The sequence below is a fragment of the Eublepharis macularius genome, chromosome 11 (assembly GCF_028583425.1).
Source record: "Eublepharis macularius isolate TG4126 chromosome 11, MPM_Emac_v1.0, whole genome shotgun sequence".
NCBI classification, from domain to species: domain Eukaryota; kingdom Metazoa; phylum Chordata; class Lepidosauria; order Squamata; family Eublepharidae; genus Eublepharis; species Eublepharis macularius.
The window spans coordinates 94,706,226-94,724,891 of NC_072800.1; the positions used below are offsets into that span (position 1 = coordinate 94,706,226).

Genomic DNA, 18,666 nt, shown 5'->3' on the forward strand with positions numbered 1-18,666 from the left:
AGAGAAATGGAAAGGATTACAGCTTTCGTTATTGGGAAGAACTGCAACTATTAAAATGAATATATTACCACGGATTATTTTCTTTTATCAAAACATCCCGATTTGCATCAATAAGATTTTCTTTGAAGAATTAAATAAGATAATATCCAAAATTAAATGGCAAGGGAAAAAACCAAGGATTAAGCTGAAAAGACTCCAAGATTTTAAAGACAATGCAGGATTTGCTCTACCGGACTGGAAAATATACTATAAAGCATGTTGCCTGGTGTGGATGAGAGACTGGATTTTACTAGAAAATCAAAGATTACTGGCCCTAGAAGGACATGATTTGCAATTAGGTTGGCATGCTTTTCTATGGCATGGTAAAGCTACAGGGCATAAATATTTTAAGAATCATTTGATTAGGAAATCCATTATGACTGTATGGGAAAAAATTGCATCGGAAATTTACAATAAGGTTCCGCAGTGGGTTTCACCTCTAGAAGCGAGTCACACAACCAAAGACGTTTTCCCTGGATGAGAGTATTAGATACAGAGATCTTCTAGATGACAAAGGAGCGTTAAAATCAAAAGAGGAACTCCAAAGACAAAGTATTAACTTAGATTGGTGGGCAAGGGCTCAGATTGAATCCAGATATAACAAAGGTATAAAGCTGGGAGGCTTTCACTTAGAACAAAATGCCTTCGAAACTTTGTTGTGTAATTCTGATGAGAAACTGATTAAAAAGATGTATGTATTTTTAATGCAAATGGAGAAGAAGGAGGAGGGAGTGGAAGAATATAAAATGAAATGGTCACAAAACCTAGGATATAACTTAGATCTGATGCAATGGAATAAGATATGGAAGGTTAATATTAAAATAACTAAATCAGTTGCATTTAAAGAAAACCTATATGTTTTATAGATGGTATCTGACACCAGATAGATTAGCTAAAATGGATAAAAATATGTCAAATAAGTGTTGGAAATGTGTGAAACACACAGGAACATTCCATCATATGTGGTGGACATGTAAAGAAGTCCACAAATTCTGGCTAATGGTGCATAATCTGTTACAACAAATTTTACAATGTATAATTCCTTTGAAACCTGAGATATTTTTGTTAAATTGTGTACCAGAAGAAATTGGAAAGGACCAGAAATATTTTATAATTCATGTAGTAACAGCAGCAAGAACTCTATTGGCATCCTTCTGGAAAAGAGCAATAATACCCCGAGAAGAAGAACTGATAGCGAAGATAATGAAAAATGCAGAAATGGACAAATTAACTTCACTAATTAAAGGCCAATTAGAAGAAAATTTTGCAGCCCCATGGACACCATTTTATGATTGGATAAAAACAAATATAGCGATTTGAATGTAGTAACTATATGAAGGCACTACTGTAATGTACTATTAACAATCACAGTTAAATGTTTGTTGAAATGTTTTGATGAAAAGATATAGATAAGAAGAATTCTAACTCAAGCAGAATATATGATATATATTGGATATTCCCTTCCTACTTCCCCCCTGTCCCCCAACTCCCATATGAGAAAAACAATAAAAATCTATTAAAAAGAAAAAAGAATGAGAGGGTTGGTTCTCCACCCAAGCAACTGCTTCAGAAGGTGAGGGGGGGGGGCTGGACCAGAGTGGAGGGTGCCAATGCACTGCAGGGGCTCAGCCCCCTACCATATCAAGCAGTGGCACCACCTCCCATACCAACACTGCCACTGGTCCAGAAGTGACTTGTGCCAACAAAATATCTTCAGTCAGCCACGTGATGGAAAGAGCAGAGTTCATACCGAGAGGTACACTGCCTCTGCCTATGGAGGTTCTAGCTACTGCCACTAACAGCCTATCATCTTCCCAGGTATCTGGGGGCCTCTGCACCTCTCACATTAACCCCCTCCCCAAATCTCCAAAGGATAATTTCAGCATTTCTCTAAAGGGAGAATTTCAGGGACCCTCCCCCAACAGTTTTGGGCTGAATCCCTTAGAGGAAAAATACTCATTAAAATCTTTTCTAAAACAGCCTCTGCAAGCCTAGCAGGTATCTGCAAGAAGGTTCTGTGGGAGCTTTTGGGCTACAATAAATGTGCACAGTTTTCAGACGTAACAATTCTCTGGTATTTCGTTAGAATACAATTTTATTTTGGTTACAAAATCTTCTGATGACCTTCGGGTTGTCAGGGCAGTTGATGCTTTTGGTGACATCAATTGGTAGACAGTTGATCACCTGGTAAACAGAACCCCATTAAGCTTCTATTAAAGGGGCAGTACCTTTTTCTGATGCTCTTGGCAACCCCAAATGGACTACAAGCCTTTTGGGGATGGATTTCCCAGAGAAGGGCTCCAGGCAGGCTCTTGCACTCTGCTTTGGGGAAGGGGCAGTAGGGGGCTGTTGAGGCTTGCAAGGGTTAAAATGAGGGAGTGCCTATTTCTAGAGAGTCTGGAGGAAGTGACGTGAGGAGGGGGCGAAGGGTGGACCCAGCCACAGAAAGAAGATGGACAAGCCCACTGTAAGTATGGGGGGGGGGCGGCGGCTGGGGAATGCTGGTGCAATGAGGAGTCCCTGGAAGGCCTGCGATGCATGGAAGGGTGGGTGGGTGGCTGCGGCTGCTAGGGAAGGGAGAGTAAAGTGGAGCAGAGGTGGTGTGCGTGAGTGTGTGAGCGTGCAGTGTATGCCTCTGAGCCTAGCATGCAGACTAGAGCTGCTTCCACACACTGCTGAACCTTGTGAAATTGCAAGTGTGGTCCGCCTTGAGTCTCAGTGAGGCGGACAATCAATCAATCAGCCACACAAAAGGGGCAACCTAAGTAAGGCTTCTCTATTCTATTCAACGGGAGCTCCAGCTCCCGCTTCTCTCAGGCTTGTTCTTGGGCTGGCTCCTGGCCATAGCTGACTTGTGTGGGAAGCCTGAGTATACTGAAGTGTTTATGAGAGAAATATGACCCGTGTGGAACCTGAACTGAGCCTGTTTGTGAAAGGACACTCAGTCAGGGAAAGGGAGGCCGGCTGTGGGCTGCCGGAGCAGGTTTCACATTTCTGTGAATGAGAGAAAGAGGCTGGCTGTGTGCTGTCTGAGGAGTTTTCTGTGAGAGAAATATAGAGCCTAGAGAAAGAGGCTGTGTGTGAAGCCTTACAAGAGATCTGTGTGAATGAGTTTATAGGAAGTAACTTTAAGAACTGAGAACTACGTTTATGAAACCGATACGTTTCTTGACTAAATAAAAGTTTATTTTGTTTTGTTATATCCCAGAGTAGCTGTCATTGCAAGATCCCATTCCTATCTTCAGGGCCACAAAGAACCACGAAGGAGCCTGACGCTTAGGAACGTTACCAAAGGGGAAACCTAAATAAAATATCTTGGAATATAATATTCCTGGTGGCAGCAAACTACCCAGAGGGTGTAAGGGAAAGATTAAAAGAAAAATCTACCCAAGAGAAAGTAAGGGTCATAACAGCTGCACTTGGCAGAAAAGCCGCTGCGCCCTTGCAGGACTGTGGGAAAAGCAGGGCCCGCCCAGGCCACCTCACGGGGAATCTGCCCGTCCCTGAAATGGCTGCAGAGGTATTCGAGGCGCTCAAACACCCCCCCCCCCCCCCGAGAATCTACACACAAGGATCTGCTGAGACAAATTCTTCCAGATCTTCTCCAAATGTAACTGGTTTGGGCCCTTGAACGCATGTGACCGAAAGCGCACAATCCATGTGCAGCGCATCCCAGGGCCATGCACACGGGAGAGAGAACCAATGCAGCGCCTTTAAGAATAAGCCCAGGCGGGGCCAGTCCCGGGGCAGAGGCGGGCTTTAAAGCGGCCGTCCCTCCACCCACCCACCCGGGGAATCGCCTGCGAGGCGCCTTCTGCACGGGCGCCAGAGCGCGCAAGGCCCCGAGCACCAGCCAGCCAGCCAGCCAGCCGCCGGCGGCGGCGGCGGCGGCGGCGGCGGCGGCCCTTCGTCTCTTCTCTCGCGGGCTGCCGGGGGCGCCGACTCGGCCCCGCGCCCGCCCGGAGGCTCCGCATGCTCCCTCGGGCGCCGCTGGCCTCGGCTCCGGCCGCCTTACTGCAGCCCCACCCGGCCGCCGGCCTGCGGCAGGCTCGCGGGTCGCCGAGGTCCTGCGGGCCCGGAGCGCGGCGCAGGCGGAGCGCCGAGGGCGGGACGCGCGTCGGGCGTCTCGTGAGCACCAGGCTCACGTGACGGCGCAGGAGCGAGCGAGGGGCGGGGCGGCGGCGGCGGGTCCTTCCCGCCCGCGCCAAGCGCGCTCCCGCCGCCGCCTCGCCGCCGCCTTTGTCCGGCCATGGCCGCGGGGGCTGCCGCGCAGGTGAGCGCCCGGGGGGGGGGGAGCCCGCCGCCGCGCCGCTACACAGCCAGGAGCCCGCCCGGGCCGGCGCGCAGGGCCAGCGGGCAGGCGGCGACCCGGCCGCTCCTCGGAGACGGAGGGCGGCCGGCGGCGCTGCCGGCGGCGAGTGAAGCGAGGCGGGGCGGGTCGGGGCGGGAGGCGCGCCGGTGCCTCGGGCGGGCTCCGGGGAGGAGGCCCGGGGAAGCCCTCGCTGCCTCCCTCCGCCAGGCGCCGGCCGGGGCGGGAGATGCCGGGCTGAGCCCTGCGCGCTGCCGGGGAGGGAGCGGGACCTGCGGAGCTCCGGGAGCGGCGCTCCTACGGGGCTGGGCGGCCCACTGGGCGGCTTGAGCCCGCCGGGATGCGCGGGAGCCGCCCCCGCCCCGCCGCTCCTGGGAGCAGGCCCGGAGGCGCCGGCCCGGCTGGGAAAGCGCGCCTGGCCCGCCGCCGCCTCCCCTGCCCGCCCCGACGCCGAGGGGCTGCAGGCGGCCTCGGGTGCTGCGGGCGGTCCCGGAGCGGGAAGGCCGGCTCTGTGCCGCGGAGCTGGGCGGCGGGCGGGCGGGCGGCCTGGGGGCGCGGGAAGGAGGCGCTGGGCGCGCGGCCTTTCCGGGCCAGCCTCGGGCCTCCCCCGCGGGCGTGCTGCGGCGCGCAGCCCGGCGGCCCTTCGCGTGCCCGCCGAGAGCCGCCCCGAGGGGCCCGGCGCGCAGTGGCTGCCTGGCCGGCCGGCTGCGGCGCCGCGACCAGACTCCTTCCCTCCCTCGCGCAGGTGACCTTCGACGATGTGGCCGTCTACTTCTGCCGCGAGGAGTGGGCGCAGCTGGCGGACTGGCAGCGGGAGCTCTACCGGGCGGTCATGCTGGAGAACTACCAGGCGCTGCACTCGTTGGGTGAGGAGGGGCGGGGCTGGCGCGCCTTGGAGCCTCCCGGGGACGCCGCCGGGAACGGGGAGAGCTGCCCTGCCGCGCTGGAGCCCCTTCTGCGTTCGGGCTGCACCCCCCCTAGCACTGCCTACCCGGGATTGTGCACCAGCCCGGACCCGGAGGCCTCGCCAGGCCCCCCAGGACTTACCCTCAGCCCCTTTTCTAGTGATCTTGCTGGCGGTTTCGGGCAGGTAGCCGTGTTGGTCTGCAGCAGAACAGCAGGATTCGGGTCCAGTGGCACCTTAGAGGCCGGCAGGGTCTTCGGACTCAGCAGGTACCCTGCAAATCTTGTTGGTCTCTTTGAGGTGCCGCTGGACCCAGATCCTGCTGTTCTAATGATCTTGAAGACCCTGCAAGCGTTGGCCTGTGGCCCTCAGTAAAATGAAGGACCACAGGCAGGCAGGCAGGCAGCCAGGGAGGGAGCCCCACAGAGAGGCACCTTCCTGGGTGGGAGGAAAAGCGCAGGGGAGGGTGCCGGGTGCTCTGGGGCATCACTGCTCAAGGAGGGGGGCGTGGAAGGCCAGGAATGAGTCCGGAAGGCCACAGCCAAGAGGGCCAGCTAGCAGCCCCCCTTGGTTTCAGGATTTCTCCCAGACTGCTGGGGATTTCCCGCTTGGATCCTCTGCCCAGACTCGTTTCCCTTGGAAGAAGAATGAGGGACGTTGCCTGTTTCCTCCCATTTTACAGGCACTCCTCCGTCGTTCATGAAAGGTCATTGCTTGACTGTGCACTGGCAGGCGAAAGAGGAGTGTTTGTGGATGTGTGTTTGGGGTGGTAAACTGTTGAAATAAAAAGGATTCTGCCACCATCTCCTCCACAGGCCGTTTGTCAGTCAAACCCGAGATCATCAGCAAGATTGAGCACGGGGAGGAGGTGTGCGTTGGAGAGTGCTGGAAGCCCCGCAGGTGGAGAAGGCCTCCGTCGAGCCAGTGGCTAGGTGAGGGGGCCGGGCCTGGAATTCCTATGTTCGCATCTTGCCTTTCTTCCCTGGACCCTCCTGTCTTCACGACGACCCTGTGGGGCAGGCGAGGCTGAACGATAGCCCTTGGCCCAGTGGGTTTCATGCCTCAGGAGGGGCTTGAACCAAGCGGTCCAGGACTTCTCCACTGGTGGGTCGGACAAGAATGGGAGCGGGAGGGAAGCTGGCACAAAGGGGCTATTTTGGGGTCCTTCTCTTTGGCCCCTCACTACAGTTAAATTCTGCCATGCTAGGAAAGCTTTGAAATGGAGTTGTCTGCATAGCTTCTGACAGCCTCTTCGCAAGCCCTGGCCCGTGTGTTCTCTGGAGACTCGAGGGGTTCTTGACATGACAAGGCAAAAAACGAGGGGAGGGTGGGTTTGGGCATTGAGGTGCCAAGGGGTACAGAGCTGGGGGAGGGTTAGGAGGTGGCGATGCAGAGCCACGTCGGACTTGGGGCGTTCACATCTGAAAGCTCCCCCAGAGCCTCCACATAATGACTCTCTCCCAGTTTTTAACTTTTCTTTGTAAGCACGAAGGCAAGAAATGTAACTTTTAAAAATAAGAAGCTTGTTAGGATTTATTTTTTAAAAGGACAAGATCCAGAGGAGTTAACCATGTTAGTCCGCAGTAGCGAAATAGCAAAGAGTCCAGTAGCACTTTTAAGATTAACCAACTTTATTGTAGCATAAGCTTTCGAGTCTCACAGATGCATCTGACGAAGAGAGCTGTGGTTCTCGAAAGCTTTTGCTAAAATGAAGTTGGTTAATCTTAAAGGTGCTGCTGGACTCTTTGCTAAAAGGACAAGGGCGCCCCGGATGGGCACAGCGTGTTGTGGGAAGCAGCCCTGCAATGCCCCTTTCCAGGGCTGTTCACTGCAGGGGCCCTCTGAGAAGGATGTCAAGAAAACAGGCTGAAGAGAAAGAACACCTGCCTTTGTTGTCAGTTGCTTATAGTATGTTACAGATTTTTAATCAATCACCTTCCCAAGACCCCAGTTTATGGACAGTGAGCGGGAGGACAACTCCGTGGCCGAGGCAGAGTTTGGACTGGCCCGCTTAGGCCCAGCCCCACCTCTCTATTCAGCAGACAACTCCAGTGTCTTGTTTCAAGTTGGTTCCATCCCTGCCTCTCAATCCAGGATCACTCTGTGACTTTGGGAATGTCCTTTTGTTTCTTCCCAGCAGGAGATGGGATTCGGATGGTGGATGAGGAAGAGGATGGAGGGCCAGGCACCCCCCTGCAAATCCCAGCCCGGCGAGGAAGGAAGAAGAAGGTCCACTCACAAGGAGTGGAGAAACAGGTGAGCCAGCTGATGGGCTCTCCCGCCAAGGAGGCCCGTTCTCAGCCACGGGTGACGCTGAAGATGAATCCGCCCAAGTGCCCGGAGTGCGGCAAAAGCTTCCTGAGCAACGTGGCCATGACCATCCACATCCGGACGCACACGGGGGAGCGCCCCTTCAAGTGCCACCTGTGCCCCAAGGGCTTTGCTTCCAAGGGGGACCTGAACCGCCACATCCGGAGGCACTTGCGCGAGAAGCCCCCTGCCGCCACCAGCAGACCGCCCGCTGCCAAGGGCAAGAAGAGCCTGGCTGCCAAGCTTCAGCTCCTTCACCACCTGCAGCACGCCCCAGGGCCCAGGACGCCCCACACCTGCGACCAGTGTGGGAAGAGCTTCAACAAGAAGCAGAGCTTGCGGAAGCACCAGGGGACGCACTCGGCCGAGAGGCCCTTCGCCTGCCTGGAGTGCGGGCGCTGCTTCCGGCTCAAGCAGATCTTGGTGGCCCACATGCAGTCGCACGTCAAGGAAAGGCCCTTTGCCTGTCCCCAGTGCGGGAAATGCTTCACTCAGGAGCGCAATGTGAGGAACCACCAGCGGGTTCACACGGGCGAAAAGCCCTTTTCGTGCATGGCTTGCGGGAGGTGCTTTGCGTATAAGCAGCACCTTGTCAAGCATTTGCGCCTCCATACCGGCGAGCGGCCCTTTGCCTGCAAGGAGTGCGGGAAGACCTTCCGGGACAGGGCCACGCTGGTCATCCACAACCGGATGCACACTGGGGAGCGGCCCTATCGCTGCCCCTTCTGCGGCAAATCCTGCCGGCAGAAGCAGCACCTGAACAGCCACTTGAAAGTCCACCGCGGGGAGGAGCTCCCCACGGAAGCTGGCACGGACCTCACCCTCCGGGAGAAGCCCCACCAGTGCACCACCTGCGAGAAGCGATTCAAGAACCGGAAGATCATGCTGGCCCACCAGAAGATCCACGAGGAAGAGCAGCTGTCGAGGCGCAGCCCCCTTCCTGGCGGAGCAGGTCCCTCCCAAGGAGAACCCATAGGAGCCGGTGCAAGCCTGAGGCGTCCCACTGCTGTCCAGCCAGCCCCGCCGGGTGCAAAGGTGTCTCTGGCGTGCCCCGACTGTGGCAGGAGCTTCTCCCAGCAGAAGTATCTCACGCTGCACCGGAGGAGCCATAGATGAGGAGTGGAGCTGCTGCTGCTGAAAGTGAGATCGTGGAGTCAAGTGGGAGGAAACGGGAAGAGAGGGTGACTTGCGGGAGTTGGTAATGCTCCTCTGTGGGAGCTGCAGGTGCGCCAAAGCTTCCTCCCACCCCTCGCGCAGCTGTGGACAGCAGAGGACAAATGTAGTCCTGGGTCTGTGGCTGGCTCCTCGTCCCTCCCCGGCTGGAAAGGAGTGCATGGAAGTTCTTCTTCGCCCTCTTTGCTCCCCGAGGTCCCAGCGCAGCTTTCTCACCCCGGAATGGGCACAAGCAAGTCTCCCTCCTCCCTGCCCTGGACTCTGGCTGAACAAAGACGAGCGCTGTTGACAGCAGTGACGGTCCAGAAGAAAAAGGCCCAAAGCCAAGAACACGGTCTTTGTAACAGCTTTTAACAGGACCGGCCCAATGACACGCTACAGAGTTTTATCCCACGCCTAGAGGAAATGTTACTTTAAAATAGGCATATGGAAACTAAGAGTCTCTTTCTTCCAAAGCAGCACTTGGGCAGCTGCACCACCAGTCTTCGACGGTAGTTATTCCAGATGTCAAGTGAAAACCTTTTAACCGGACCAAGAATCACTCAACGTTATCTTCCAAGATATTTATTTAAAATCCGTCTGATTGCTCTAGTACTAATTAAATGAATCACAGTGATACAAAAACTCTAGTATATGTTAATGAAATTAGAAATAAAAAGCATACATGTCATTCCTTATCCTATGTATATTAAATTTAAAAGATAAAAGACAGTTTCCGAGATTTTTACCAAACCATTATCAGAAAAGTTACAGTGAATTCAATGGGCTTAGACTGGAGTAACTATGTATTGTCAAAGGCTTTCACGGCCGGAGAACGATGGTTGTTGTGGGTTTTCCGGGCTGTATTGCCGTGGTCTTGGCATTGCAGTTCCTGACGTTTCGCCAGCAGCTGTGGCTGGCATCTTCAGAGGTGTAGCACCAAAAGACAGAGATCTCTCAGTGTCATCTCTCAGTGGAGTAAGTGTGCACTGTAACCCCCAGTAGGAAAGATTCAGAGGTGTTAGGGTGTGGCTACTGTATAGAGAGCCAATTATGGGAACCTTGCATGATTTTATCAAACCATCTAATTGTTTCTTCTGAAGGTGTGATGTGAACATATAATTACACTTTCCCAAAGAATACTAATTGCAAACTGTGTTGTGCTTATTCTGATCATTCTAAATGCTGAAACAGTAAGAACAATACAAGCTTGCACGTTTTAAAGCTGGAAAGCAAATTCTCGGGCATATTTTGTTCAAGATTCTATAACATTGAAGTCAAAGTCTGTGACATGATGGTGTGCAAGCTTTTGAGTTCATCAGAACTCTTCAACAGTCTAGAGGTCACAAAGTAAAAATAGGAGAAAAGCAGATTTTTCAGGTCATGATTTTCAGACCTCGCCCTGCTAGCCCTCCAGCTCCAAGAGGAGCACTTTCCTTGAATCCTTTTTATGAACCTCAGAGCTGACGGGTTCCCCTCAACACACCCAGACACACCCCCTCCCAGTTTTCCTCTGCCAATTACAAAAAACCAGAAAAGTTTGTCGGAAAAGATGAGCTGGAGGGAACCGGGGCAGATGGCGGAGAGGTGCCAGGCAGCACACAGCTGCGCCTGAGCTGCTCCTTCAGGGAGGCAGTGCCGCCACACGAGGAGATGGGCGAAGGCTCTGCCCGGTGAAGCGCTTGTGTCCCAGGATGGCCACTGAAAGGCTTTCAGGCGGCGGGGGGGGGGGGGGGGCTGGGAAGACCCTCCTCGCTGGAGAGCCACTGCTGGCCCGAGGCGGCAAGGCGGGCCAAGGGAGGGGGAGGGTGTGTGTGGGGGGGCGCACTCGGGATGAGGAGCCTGTGGGAGTGCGACCCCCTCCCAAGGAGAGCGGCCCAGCCCCCCGCCAGGACGGTTCGGCCAGAGGAGCCCCCCTGCCCCCTTTTCACACCCCGGCACCTGGCCCTCGGGAGCGGAGCGGAGACGCCCGCGGGGGCCGCCTGCAGGCTCCTGCCCCCCCACCCCCACGCCGCTGTCCCGGGCAGGCCTGCGCTGACCCTTCCCGCGGCTGCCGTTATGCTGGGGGCGCCCCCGTCGGAACGGAGCCGTGGGAACGCAAAGGGCAGAGCCGGGGGCCCCCGCTGCGGGCAGAGCGTCGGCCGAGGGGGGCGTCTGCCTTCCGCCCGGGCGCTCCCCGGAGGATCTCGGCGCCTGAGGCCGCTGGCGGACGGACGCCCCTCGCCCCGCAGAGCCGCGCCCGGCCCGGGAGGGAGGGAGGGAGGCCGGCCGAGGGCTGGCGCCGGTCCGTCTGCCAGGCGCTCTCGGTGGCTTCGCCGGCCAAGCGGATCCGGGTCAGCCGCAGCCGGCCCTGCCCTGCGCTGCCCAGCCCGCCGCGCCCCTCGCCCGCCAGCCCCGCGGCCATGCGCGCCCAGGTAGGCAGGCCGGCCGGCCGGCAGGCGGCGGGGGAGCGCGGGGCCAGGCCGGCGGGGCGCCCTTTGTCCCGGCAGGCGGGAGCGCTCCGGGCTGTCCTGCCGCTCCGCGCCGGCGAAAAAGCGGCGCTCGGGCCGGCCGGTGCCTTCTCTCTCTCGGCCGCCCTCCCGCTGAGCAGCCTCCGGGCCGAGGGGGCGTCGCGCCGGCCCGCTCCTCCCGCTGCGCCGCACTGCCTCGGGGCGCAGGATCCGCTCCTCCGGCGGGGGCGCCTGGCCGGGCGGGCGGGGCTCCTTCCAGTGCCCGGCAAGCCCCTCAAGCCGCTGCCTGCTGGTGACGCTGGAGGGGCCTGGGCGGCCGTGGCCGGAGCCGCAGGAGCCTCCTTCGGGGCTGCTTTGGAAGCCGGGCGGGGCGGGAGGCTGCGCGCGTCGCGGCCCAGACAGGCCTCTCTGGCTGGGCCGGGCTGGGCTGGGCCGAGCGCGGGAGACGCCGGCCGCCGGGGGCTGCTGGCGGGCGGGCCGCGGGTCCGGAAGGGCCCCTGAGCGGCTCCGGCTTTGCTCTTCCAGGCGCCGGTGACCCTGGAGGACGTCACGGTCTCCTTCTCCGCGGAAGAGTGGGCCGAGCTGGAGGAATGGCAGCGGGCCCTTCACCGGGACGTCATGCGGGAGAACTACGAACTGGTCGCCTCTCTGGGTAAAGGGCCCTTTGCTCGCGGGGCCCGAAGGCCCTGCCAGGCCACCCTCCCCGAGGCCCGCTGGAGCCAGGCTGGGCAGGAGCAGCTGCAGACCCTCCCCCGTTCCTGGGCATTCCTGGCACGCCCCCGCCCCCCGCCCTCCGGCCACTGCCTGCCTGCCTGCCTGCCTTGATCGGGCCAGGAGCCGTCTAGGCCGGCCTCCCGTCTCTGGCGCCCCTGCTGCCCGGTGCCCCTGCAAAGCTCCCCTGGGAGAGCGAGGGAGGGGGCAGTTTTTTCCTCTTTCAGAAGGGGTCATCAGAGGGAAACTAACTAGTTTGAAACTATTAAAACTCTAGTAATTTTTGCATTCCAAGATGTGTCGGGTGCTTATAGGTGATGTTCACCAATTTAGATAATTTTTGGATACGATCAGAAAAATCTGGAGGGGGCTGTCCAGAGGAACCGCCCTGCCCCGAGGCAGCCTCCCTCTGGCTCCCAGCTGCCGGACTCCAGCATCAGGGGACGGCGGGGGACAAGGGAGCTGCTGAGGGTGGGCTGGGAGCCGGAGTGGAGGGCTCCCTCTTAGGCGGGTCCAGCAAGGGGGCGCTTGCTCTCCTCCGTCAGCATCGATGCCCTGACATTTGGGGGGGGGGGTCCTCTGGGATGATGTGGGCTGCCCAAAGGAAGGCAAGGTGCCTGTTTGCTGAGAGTCTGTTGTAACTAAGTTCTTCTCTGCCTCTGAGCAGGCTGTGATGTGGGAGCTGTCAGAGTTAAGGAGGAAGAGGAAGACCTCCAAGTGTCCTTGGTGGGAGCGGCGGAAGAGACAGCCCTTCAGGCTTTGAAGGCAGGCGCGGAAAACCAGCCTTGGCCACCAAGCAGGCACAATGGGCGGATGCAGGAGGAGGTAGGATGGGAAGGAGGAGTGAAGCAGAGATCGAGCGGCGAGGCCCCCGGGCCCCCGTGTCCCCTCACTTGTCCACAGTGCAGGAAACGCTTCAAGAGCAAGGCAGCCCTCCTGACCCACCAGCGGATTCACACAGGTGAGCGACCCTTCGCCTGTGCTGATTGCGGGCGATGCTTCACCCAGAGGCAGCACCTGGCCACCCACCTACAAGTGCACGGAGGAGAGCACCCGTTTGCCTGCCCCGACTGTGGCTGCACCTTCCGCCTGCAGAAGCTCCTCCTGACACACCAGCGGAAGGTCCACTCTGGCGAGCTGCCCTTGGCTTGCGCTGACTGTGGCAAGCTCTTTAACCACAAGCACCACCTGATGACCCACCAGCGGGTGCATACTGGCGAGCGCCCCTTTCCCTGCCCGGACTGTGGCAAGAGTTTCACCCAGAAGCACCACCTCCAGACCCACCAGCGTAGCCACTCTGGGGACCGCCCCTTCCCTTGTGCGGCGTGCGGCAAGACTTTCAAGGATCGCACTGGCGTCCTGATGCACCAGATTGTGCACACCGGCGCAAAGCCCTTTGCGTGCCAGAGCTGCAGTAAGGTCTTCAGCCACAAGCACCACCTGGTGATCCATCAGCGTGTGCACACTGGTGAGAAGCCCTTCTCGTGTGAGGTGTGCAGGAAGCGCTTCACCCAGAAGCACCACCTCCTGAGCCACGAGCGCATCCACACGGGGGAGCGCCCGTACCACTGCGAGGCGTGCCCCCGCAGTTTCAAGGACAGGATCACCCTCAAGCTGCACGTGCGACTCCACACGGGCGAGAAGCCCTTTTGCTGTGCCCAGTGTGGGGAAAGCTTCCGGCTGAGGAAGGCGCTGCTCTCCCACCAGCGGACCCACGACATCCCCACCCAGCTCATCTGCACCGAGTGTGGGGAGAGTTTCCCGCGTATGCGCAGCTTGGCTGGCCACAGGCGGCGGATGCACCCGGCGGCACCAAAGGAAACAGCTTCCCAGCCTGGGGCGGCCAGGAAACCGCTCTGTGTCCCTGAGTCCCGTGCCCATGGGGAGAAGGGCCAAGAAGAGCAGCTGGACCAGGAGGGAACAGCCCAGCCAGGCAAGGGCCGCCTGTGCCTGAGTGTGTGCTCCCTGGGCCTGCCAGCTCCGGAGGTGCAAATGCTGTGAGTTGGATTGTCTGAAATCTTTAGAGGAAACTCTGCGCTTGTTTCTTGGCAGCCTTTGCAGGCGCATCGCACACTGTCCTCCTGGACCTGAAGATTTCTCTGTTTCTGCCCCTCTCCATTTTTATCCTCTACAGAGGTCAGGGTGGCCTGTAGAGCTCTGCCCCTTCCTTTAATAGGTACGTTGGGGCTGAGAGAGGCCAGCCAGAAAGCTTTGTGGGTGTTTTTCGGGAGGGCAGACTAGGAGGAACATTGTTGCTGGCAGCGGCAACAGCTTGGCCCTGCTTTCGTTTGCTTGCCCAGCCTGTTCCGTATCTCGGGCATGAGCCGAGCAGCCGTTGGATCCCAGGTGCTCCGTGCTCTTCAACAGCTGCCCCCGATTCCCGACTGGTCCCAAGGGACACCTTGCACTTGTCATCTTTTTTTGTGTGTTCTTTTTCTTTTCTTTTATTTGATTGTATTTTTATTTTTTGTAAGGTGCTTTGGATCCCAAGAAGAAGAAAAGGAGACAATAAATATACTAACTTGTGCGAAAGTACTTGTTTAGTAACTATTCTAAGATAGTGCCCTGTGATCTAATCTACGTATAAAAATATGAATTGCAGGTTCATACCGCCTCAGGCTTTGCAGGGAAATGAGAAGGAGTTTAACTCCCAAAGCCACCCTCCTTCTCTGCTATTAATATTTGAGAGCAAAATGGACCCTTTAAAAACACGACACTTCCTTAAATACTAATAGCAAAGCAGGGAAGCCGGTCTTGAAAAGTGAAACCCTCAGAGGCTGAAGGGTTACCTCCCCGCTCACTCTCCTGCGTGGTCCAGAGGCAAATTGAAACTGCAAAAGCCTGCAGTTTGCAGATGAGAGGCATTGAATGGTTGCTTTTATCCTGGTCCAGTTAGCTGTTCCGCTTTTTTTCTGGCTTCCCTGTTCATTGCACCCTTTTAGGGTTTAGAACTGTGCGGTTGACTTTGCTGCATCCCCCAAGGGTCTCCAAGTGAAGACTGGAGGGGTGGGAACGCCCACTGAGGGGGGGGTCCCACTGAGGCTCTCGGTTTGCTGAGCCCCCACTGTAAAGGAGAAGGCCGTTTTCTTCCTCCCTTGGCTCTTAATTTGTATTTGGCCAAAAGACCGAGTCCCTTCACCTGTAATTGTATTCAGGATAGGTCAAATGTATCCTGTAGCTCCGTACGAGGCACACCCAACCCCTGCTGGGCTGCACTGCTGCCAGCCCACCCCACTTCAGCCTGGCTTGGTCCTGCCTGGCAGTGGCACGGGCCATGGAGGCAACGCCAGTGCCCTCCCATGCTGCCGATGGCTGGCAGCCAGCCAGCCAAACCCCTGTGGGAAATCTTGTGGTACCTCTAAGAGCGGCTTGGCTGAGACTTGGCCAGGTGGCACCAGCCCAGGCTGCAGTGCAGGCCACAGGGTTAGCAGTCAGACCCCTCCTCCTGCTGAGGGGAGGTCTGTAGATATGAAACCATAAGCCCCCTCCCTCGGATATTACAAGCACAAGGCACTGCCTGGCCTGAAATGAAACAAAATGGATGCCAGCCGGGAAGAGTCTGGAAAAGTATTTTAGGAAGGGAGTCAGAGCGGCTGACCGACTAATGGCCCGTCCACACCCTTGGAGAGACGCATAATTTAGGGCAATGGGTCTCCCAAAGAACTCCTAATCTCATCCGCGCCCGGTCTCACTTCCCTTTACCCTGATTAAGAAACACCTACTGCTATTCACCAAACCTGGTAGCTTTTCCCGTCTGGTACTCACAGGGTCATCAAGCACCACTGACATCTATAGTCCACCTCAGGTGGACCCATCAAGCCTCTCCGCAATTCATTAGACACCTCCAGAAAAATCCACTGAGCCGTTGTTTCGGAGGCAAAAATGTCAGCTTGCCCCAGGAAGCATTTTGCCCTATATTTGGAGTCCCTAGCCAACCAGTGTGTGTGTGTGTGTCCTGGATCCGTACATGCCCCCACAAATGAATCTGGGCCTCCTTCATGAAATGCTGGTTGTTTTGCGGCGGCCTCCACAGACCTCTGTCCTCAAGACTGGGAACTATAGCCTTCCCCCAAACTGCTTTCTCCCCTTTCTCTCTCTGATTCCCTCTTAGCTAGCCTTGTATGTATGCTGTATGTGCTTGTATGTTTGCCCTTTTATTTCTCTTTTAATAAAAAACTTTCCGGTTGAACATCTAGGTGATTTATTTTGAGAGGCTTCTTAAGAGAAAAATCCCTGTCGACGTTGGTGGAGAATCCCACTTACCCCCCCCTCACTTTGTCTCCTTTATGCTAATTCCCCCCCCCCAACTAATTAGGAGACTGCCTATTTGGGTAACAAGGTTGGGAAGAAGCCCCCCTCAGCCTCCTCGTTCCCTCTCTCCTTCCACTCCCGTCCCCTTGCAAGAAAGCGGGGCCCCATCTGCTGCGAAGAGGGAAGGAACAGAGTCCTCTGTGAAACTGCAGCTGGGTGATTTTATTGAATGGCAAAAAACAAACAGTGCCCTGTCAGGTGTCTTGAGGCAGAGAGTGGGGATTGAGGAGATGCATTTGGCATCAAGGGAGGAGCCCTTCTGAGTTTGGACTGGACCGGTGTCCTCTGCAAAGGTCCAGAACCTGCAGGAGTGTCGTCATCAGCGCTTGGAGAAATCGCCACCTGCAGCAGAAAAGACGAGAAATTGAGAGGGGGTGAGAAGCACAAAGCATGTGAGAGCCTGGGCGTGGCCAGAAAGGGTCTTGGGTCAAGGTTCTGGAGAAGAGCTGGATGGGCCAGTGGTGAGGGTCTGCAGAAGGTGAACAGCCAGTGTAGAAACGGAGTGCTGACTCTCCAAAGCTCAGACCCTGAAAATCTTGCTGGTCTCTGTTGTGCCACTGGACTCAAATGCTGCAGTGGAAATGGAGACGCTTTTTCAGACTCTGGACTTGGCCTGTGCGCTCTTCTTGCAGAGGCTGCTCCAACCCCGCACAGGTGTCTCTGGCACTTTAAATATGACACTGGGCTTTCCTGTCCCATTGTTTGCCAGCACAACAACCTTGTAGGGTAGGTCATGGCAATTCCCATTTTTGAGATGCGATGGCTGGACTGGAACACAGGCCTCTGGAGCCACGTGAAGGGACAGCCCTGGCTCACCTTGACAGCTGCTGCACTCACAGCTGTGGATCACAGGCAGCACCACTGGCTCCGTCTCGCCTCCCGCGCACTGCAGGTTCAGGATTCGCACAGGACTGACCGGGTCCAGGCGGTAGCTGCAGCAGTCGCACAGAGTCTGCAGGTAGGGCTCCTGCAGGGGAACGTGGAGGGGCAGTGACTTCTGGGGGGTTGCATGGGGGTGCGGCAGGCAGGTAAAGCCTGCATGTGCTTGGTGGGGGGCGGGGGGCAGAGGAGAGCTCCCCCTCGGTGATGGGCTGGGCAGGATACACCCAACAGGGCACCTGACTCCTGCTTACCTCGGGGACGACATTGGTGCGGGAGGGGCAGCGGCCACTGCAGTAGCTCACCTCCACGTTTGCCAGGAAGCAGCGCCCCTTGGTGATGTTGCGTAGCTCGGTGTAGTGCTGGCAGAAGGAAGGTGCCTCTTCTGTGGGTGGGGGCACACAAGAGCGTTACCATCCTGGCCAGGTTGGGGATGCACAAGCACACACGTCCCCCTAGCCACAGGCAGCTTCTGGCACCCATAAAAATTGTATAGTGCTGGTAGTGGCAGAGGTGGGGCCTTGGTGTGATTCTTGTATTTCTCCACCCTGCGTTGCTGAAGACCTCAAGGGCCTGATGTGGGTGGAAGGACAGGTGGGGCAGAAAAACAGAGCAAGAAGCATGCTTCTCCGGCAGCCCCCTTCTTCTCTTGACCAGGCTGGCCACCCTCCTTCAAATTCAGAGTCATTTGTCTGCCCCGTCCATTTTGTCCCTTGCCTGATTTGGCTTCCGCTCATGTTCTCCAGCCAGCCAGTTTGGTGTAGAGGTTAAGAGCAGCAGGGTTCTCATCTGGAGAACCGGGTTTGATTCCCCCCTCCTCCCCTTGAAGCCAGCTGGGTGACCTTGAGTCTGTCACAGCTTCTCAGAGCTCTCTCAGCCCCACCCACCTCACAGGGTGATTGTTGTAGGGATAATAACACTTTTTAAGCCACTCTGAGTGGGCATTAAGTTGTGCTGAAGGGTGGTGTATCAACTGAATGTTATTATTATTAACTTGGGGCTCATTTGTATGTACATGTACTCCTGTCCCCCCCCCCCCACCAAGCAGCTTAAAGTAGCTCAAAGGTGGCTTTTCTCAGTGAGAAAACAGCAGGGGACGACAGGGTTAAAATTTAGCGCTCTCCCTTATCAAGAGGCTGAATTTGCCAAAAGAAGAAGTTTAAAAGAAATATGGGGGAAATTGCAACATGCAGTTGAGCCTGTGGAAGCTCTCCTTTGACACCATTCTGGGTCCAGAACTTAGCGCCGTGCTGGGGGGAAACCCGGGTTTTAAAACAGGCACAGCCTATCCAAGCTGCTCCCTGGAGCCACCCAGGACGATTCTGGGGAGGCTGCCTACCGAACGCCTCCTTCCTGCAGACGGGGCAGCAGCCGCTGGGCTCCTGTACTTTCACTTCTCCCTGAGGGGAGAACAGAGAGGAAGGATAAAACGACCGGGCTCAGATTAGCCCCCAGTAGCCCCCTGAACTCTGAAACTGCATCTGAGGATGTGCAGAGCACATTTGCTCTCACGAGCCGCCACTCCCTCCGGATCTCCCAGTGGGAAACTGCGCCTCCCGAGCCCCGCCCCTTCTTTGGAGGAAACGTATACCACCGCATCC

The 18,666-nt window shown here is 56.6% G+C and overlaps 3 protein-coding genes across 5 annotated transcripts in view; 2 read left to right on the top strand and 1 right to left on the bottom strand.

Annotated features, from left to right (window-relative positions):
* The first annotated feature begins 4,190 nt into the window (after positions 1-4,190).
* LOC129337870 (gastrula zinc finger protein XlCGF57.1-like) lies at positions 4,191-9,442 on the top strand. 3 transcript variants are annotated; one of them, XM_054991829.1, is made up of 4 exons: positions 4,191-4,312; positions 5,094-5,214; positions 6,068-6,184; positions 7,390-9,442. In XM_054991829.1, the coding sequence occupies exons 1-4, from the start codon at positions 4,289-4,291 to the stop codon at positions 8,676-8,678; spliced, it is 1,551 nt and encodes a 516-aa protein (XP_054847804.1). In that variant the 5' UTR covers positions 4,191-4,288; the 3' UTR covers positions 8,679-9,442. The 3 variants fall into 3 exon arrangements, with proteins under 3 accessions (XP_054847804.1, XP_054847803.1, XP_054847802.1); XM_054991828.1 differs by lacking the exon at positions 4,191-4,312 and having other exon boundaries at positions 4,480-5,214; positions 7,393-9,442; XM_054991827.1 differs by lacking the exon at positions 4,191-4,312 and having other exon boundaries at positions 4,481-5,214.
* Positions 9,443-11,085: 1,643 nt separating this feature from the next.
* On the top strand, positions 11,086-16,064 carry LOC129338010 (zinc finger protein 501-like). The gene is made up of 3 exons (XM_054992074.1): positions 11,086-11,128; positions 11,690-11,816; positions 12,543-16,064. The coding sequence occupies exons 1-3, from the start codon at positions 11,117-11,119 to the stop codon at positions 13,874-13,876; spliced, it is 1,473 nt and encodes a 490-aa protein (XP_054848049.1). The 5' UTR covers positions 11,086-11,116; the 3' UTR covers positions 13,877-16,064.
* Positions 16,065-16,327: 263 nt separating this feature from the next.
* Positions 16,328-18,666, bottom strand: part of LOC129337950 (SCO-spondin-like) — a 131,748-nt gene continuing 129,409 nt past the window's right edge. The window contains exons 109-112 of the mRNA XM_054991976.1: positions 18,405-18,465; positions 17,320-17,450; positions 17,003-17,153; positions 16,328-16,528 (exon numbers count right to left, since the gene is read on the bottom strand). Of these exons, the coding sequence (XP_054847951.1) occupies positions 16,506-16,528; positions 17,003-17,153; positions 17,320-17,450; positions 18,405-18,465 (366 nt within the window). The 3' untranslated portion in view covers positions 16,328-16,505. The remainder of the gene's footprint in view (positions 16,529-17,002; positions 17,154-17,319; positions 17,451-18,404; positions 18,466-18,666) is intronic.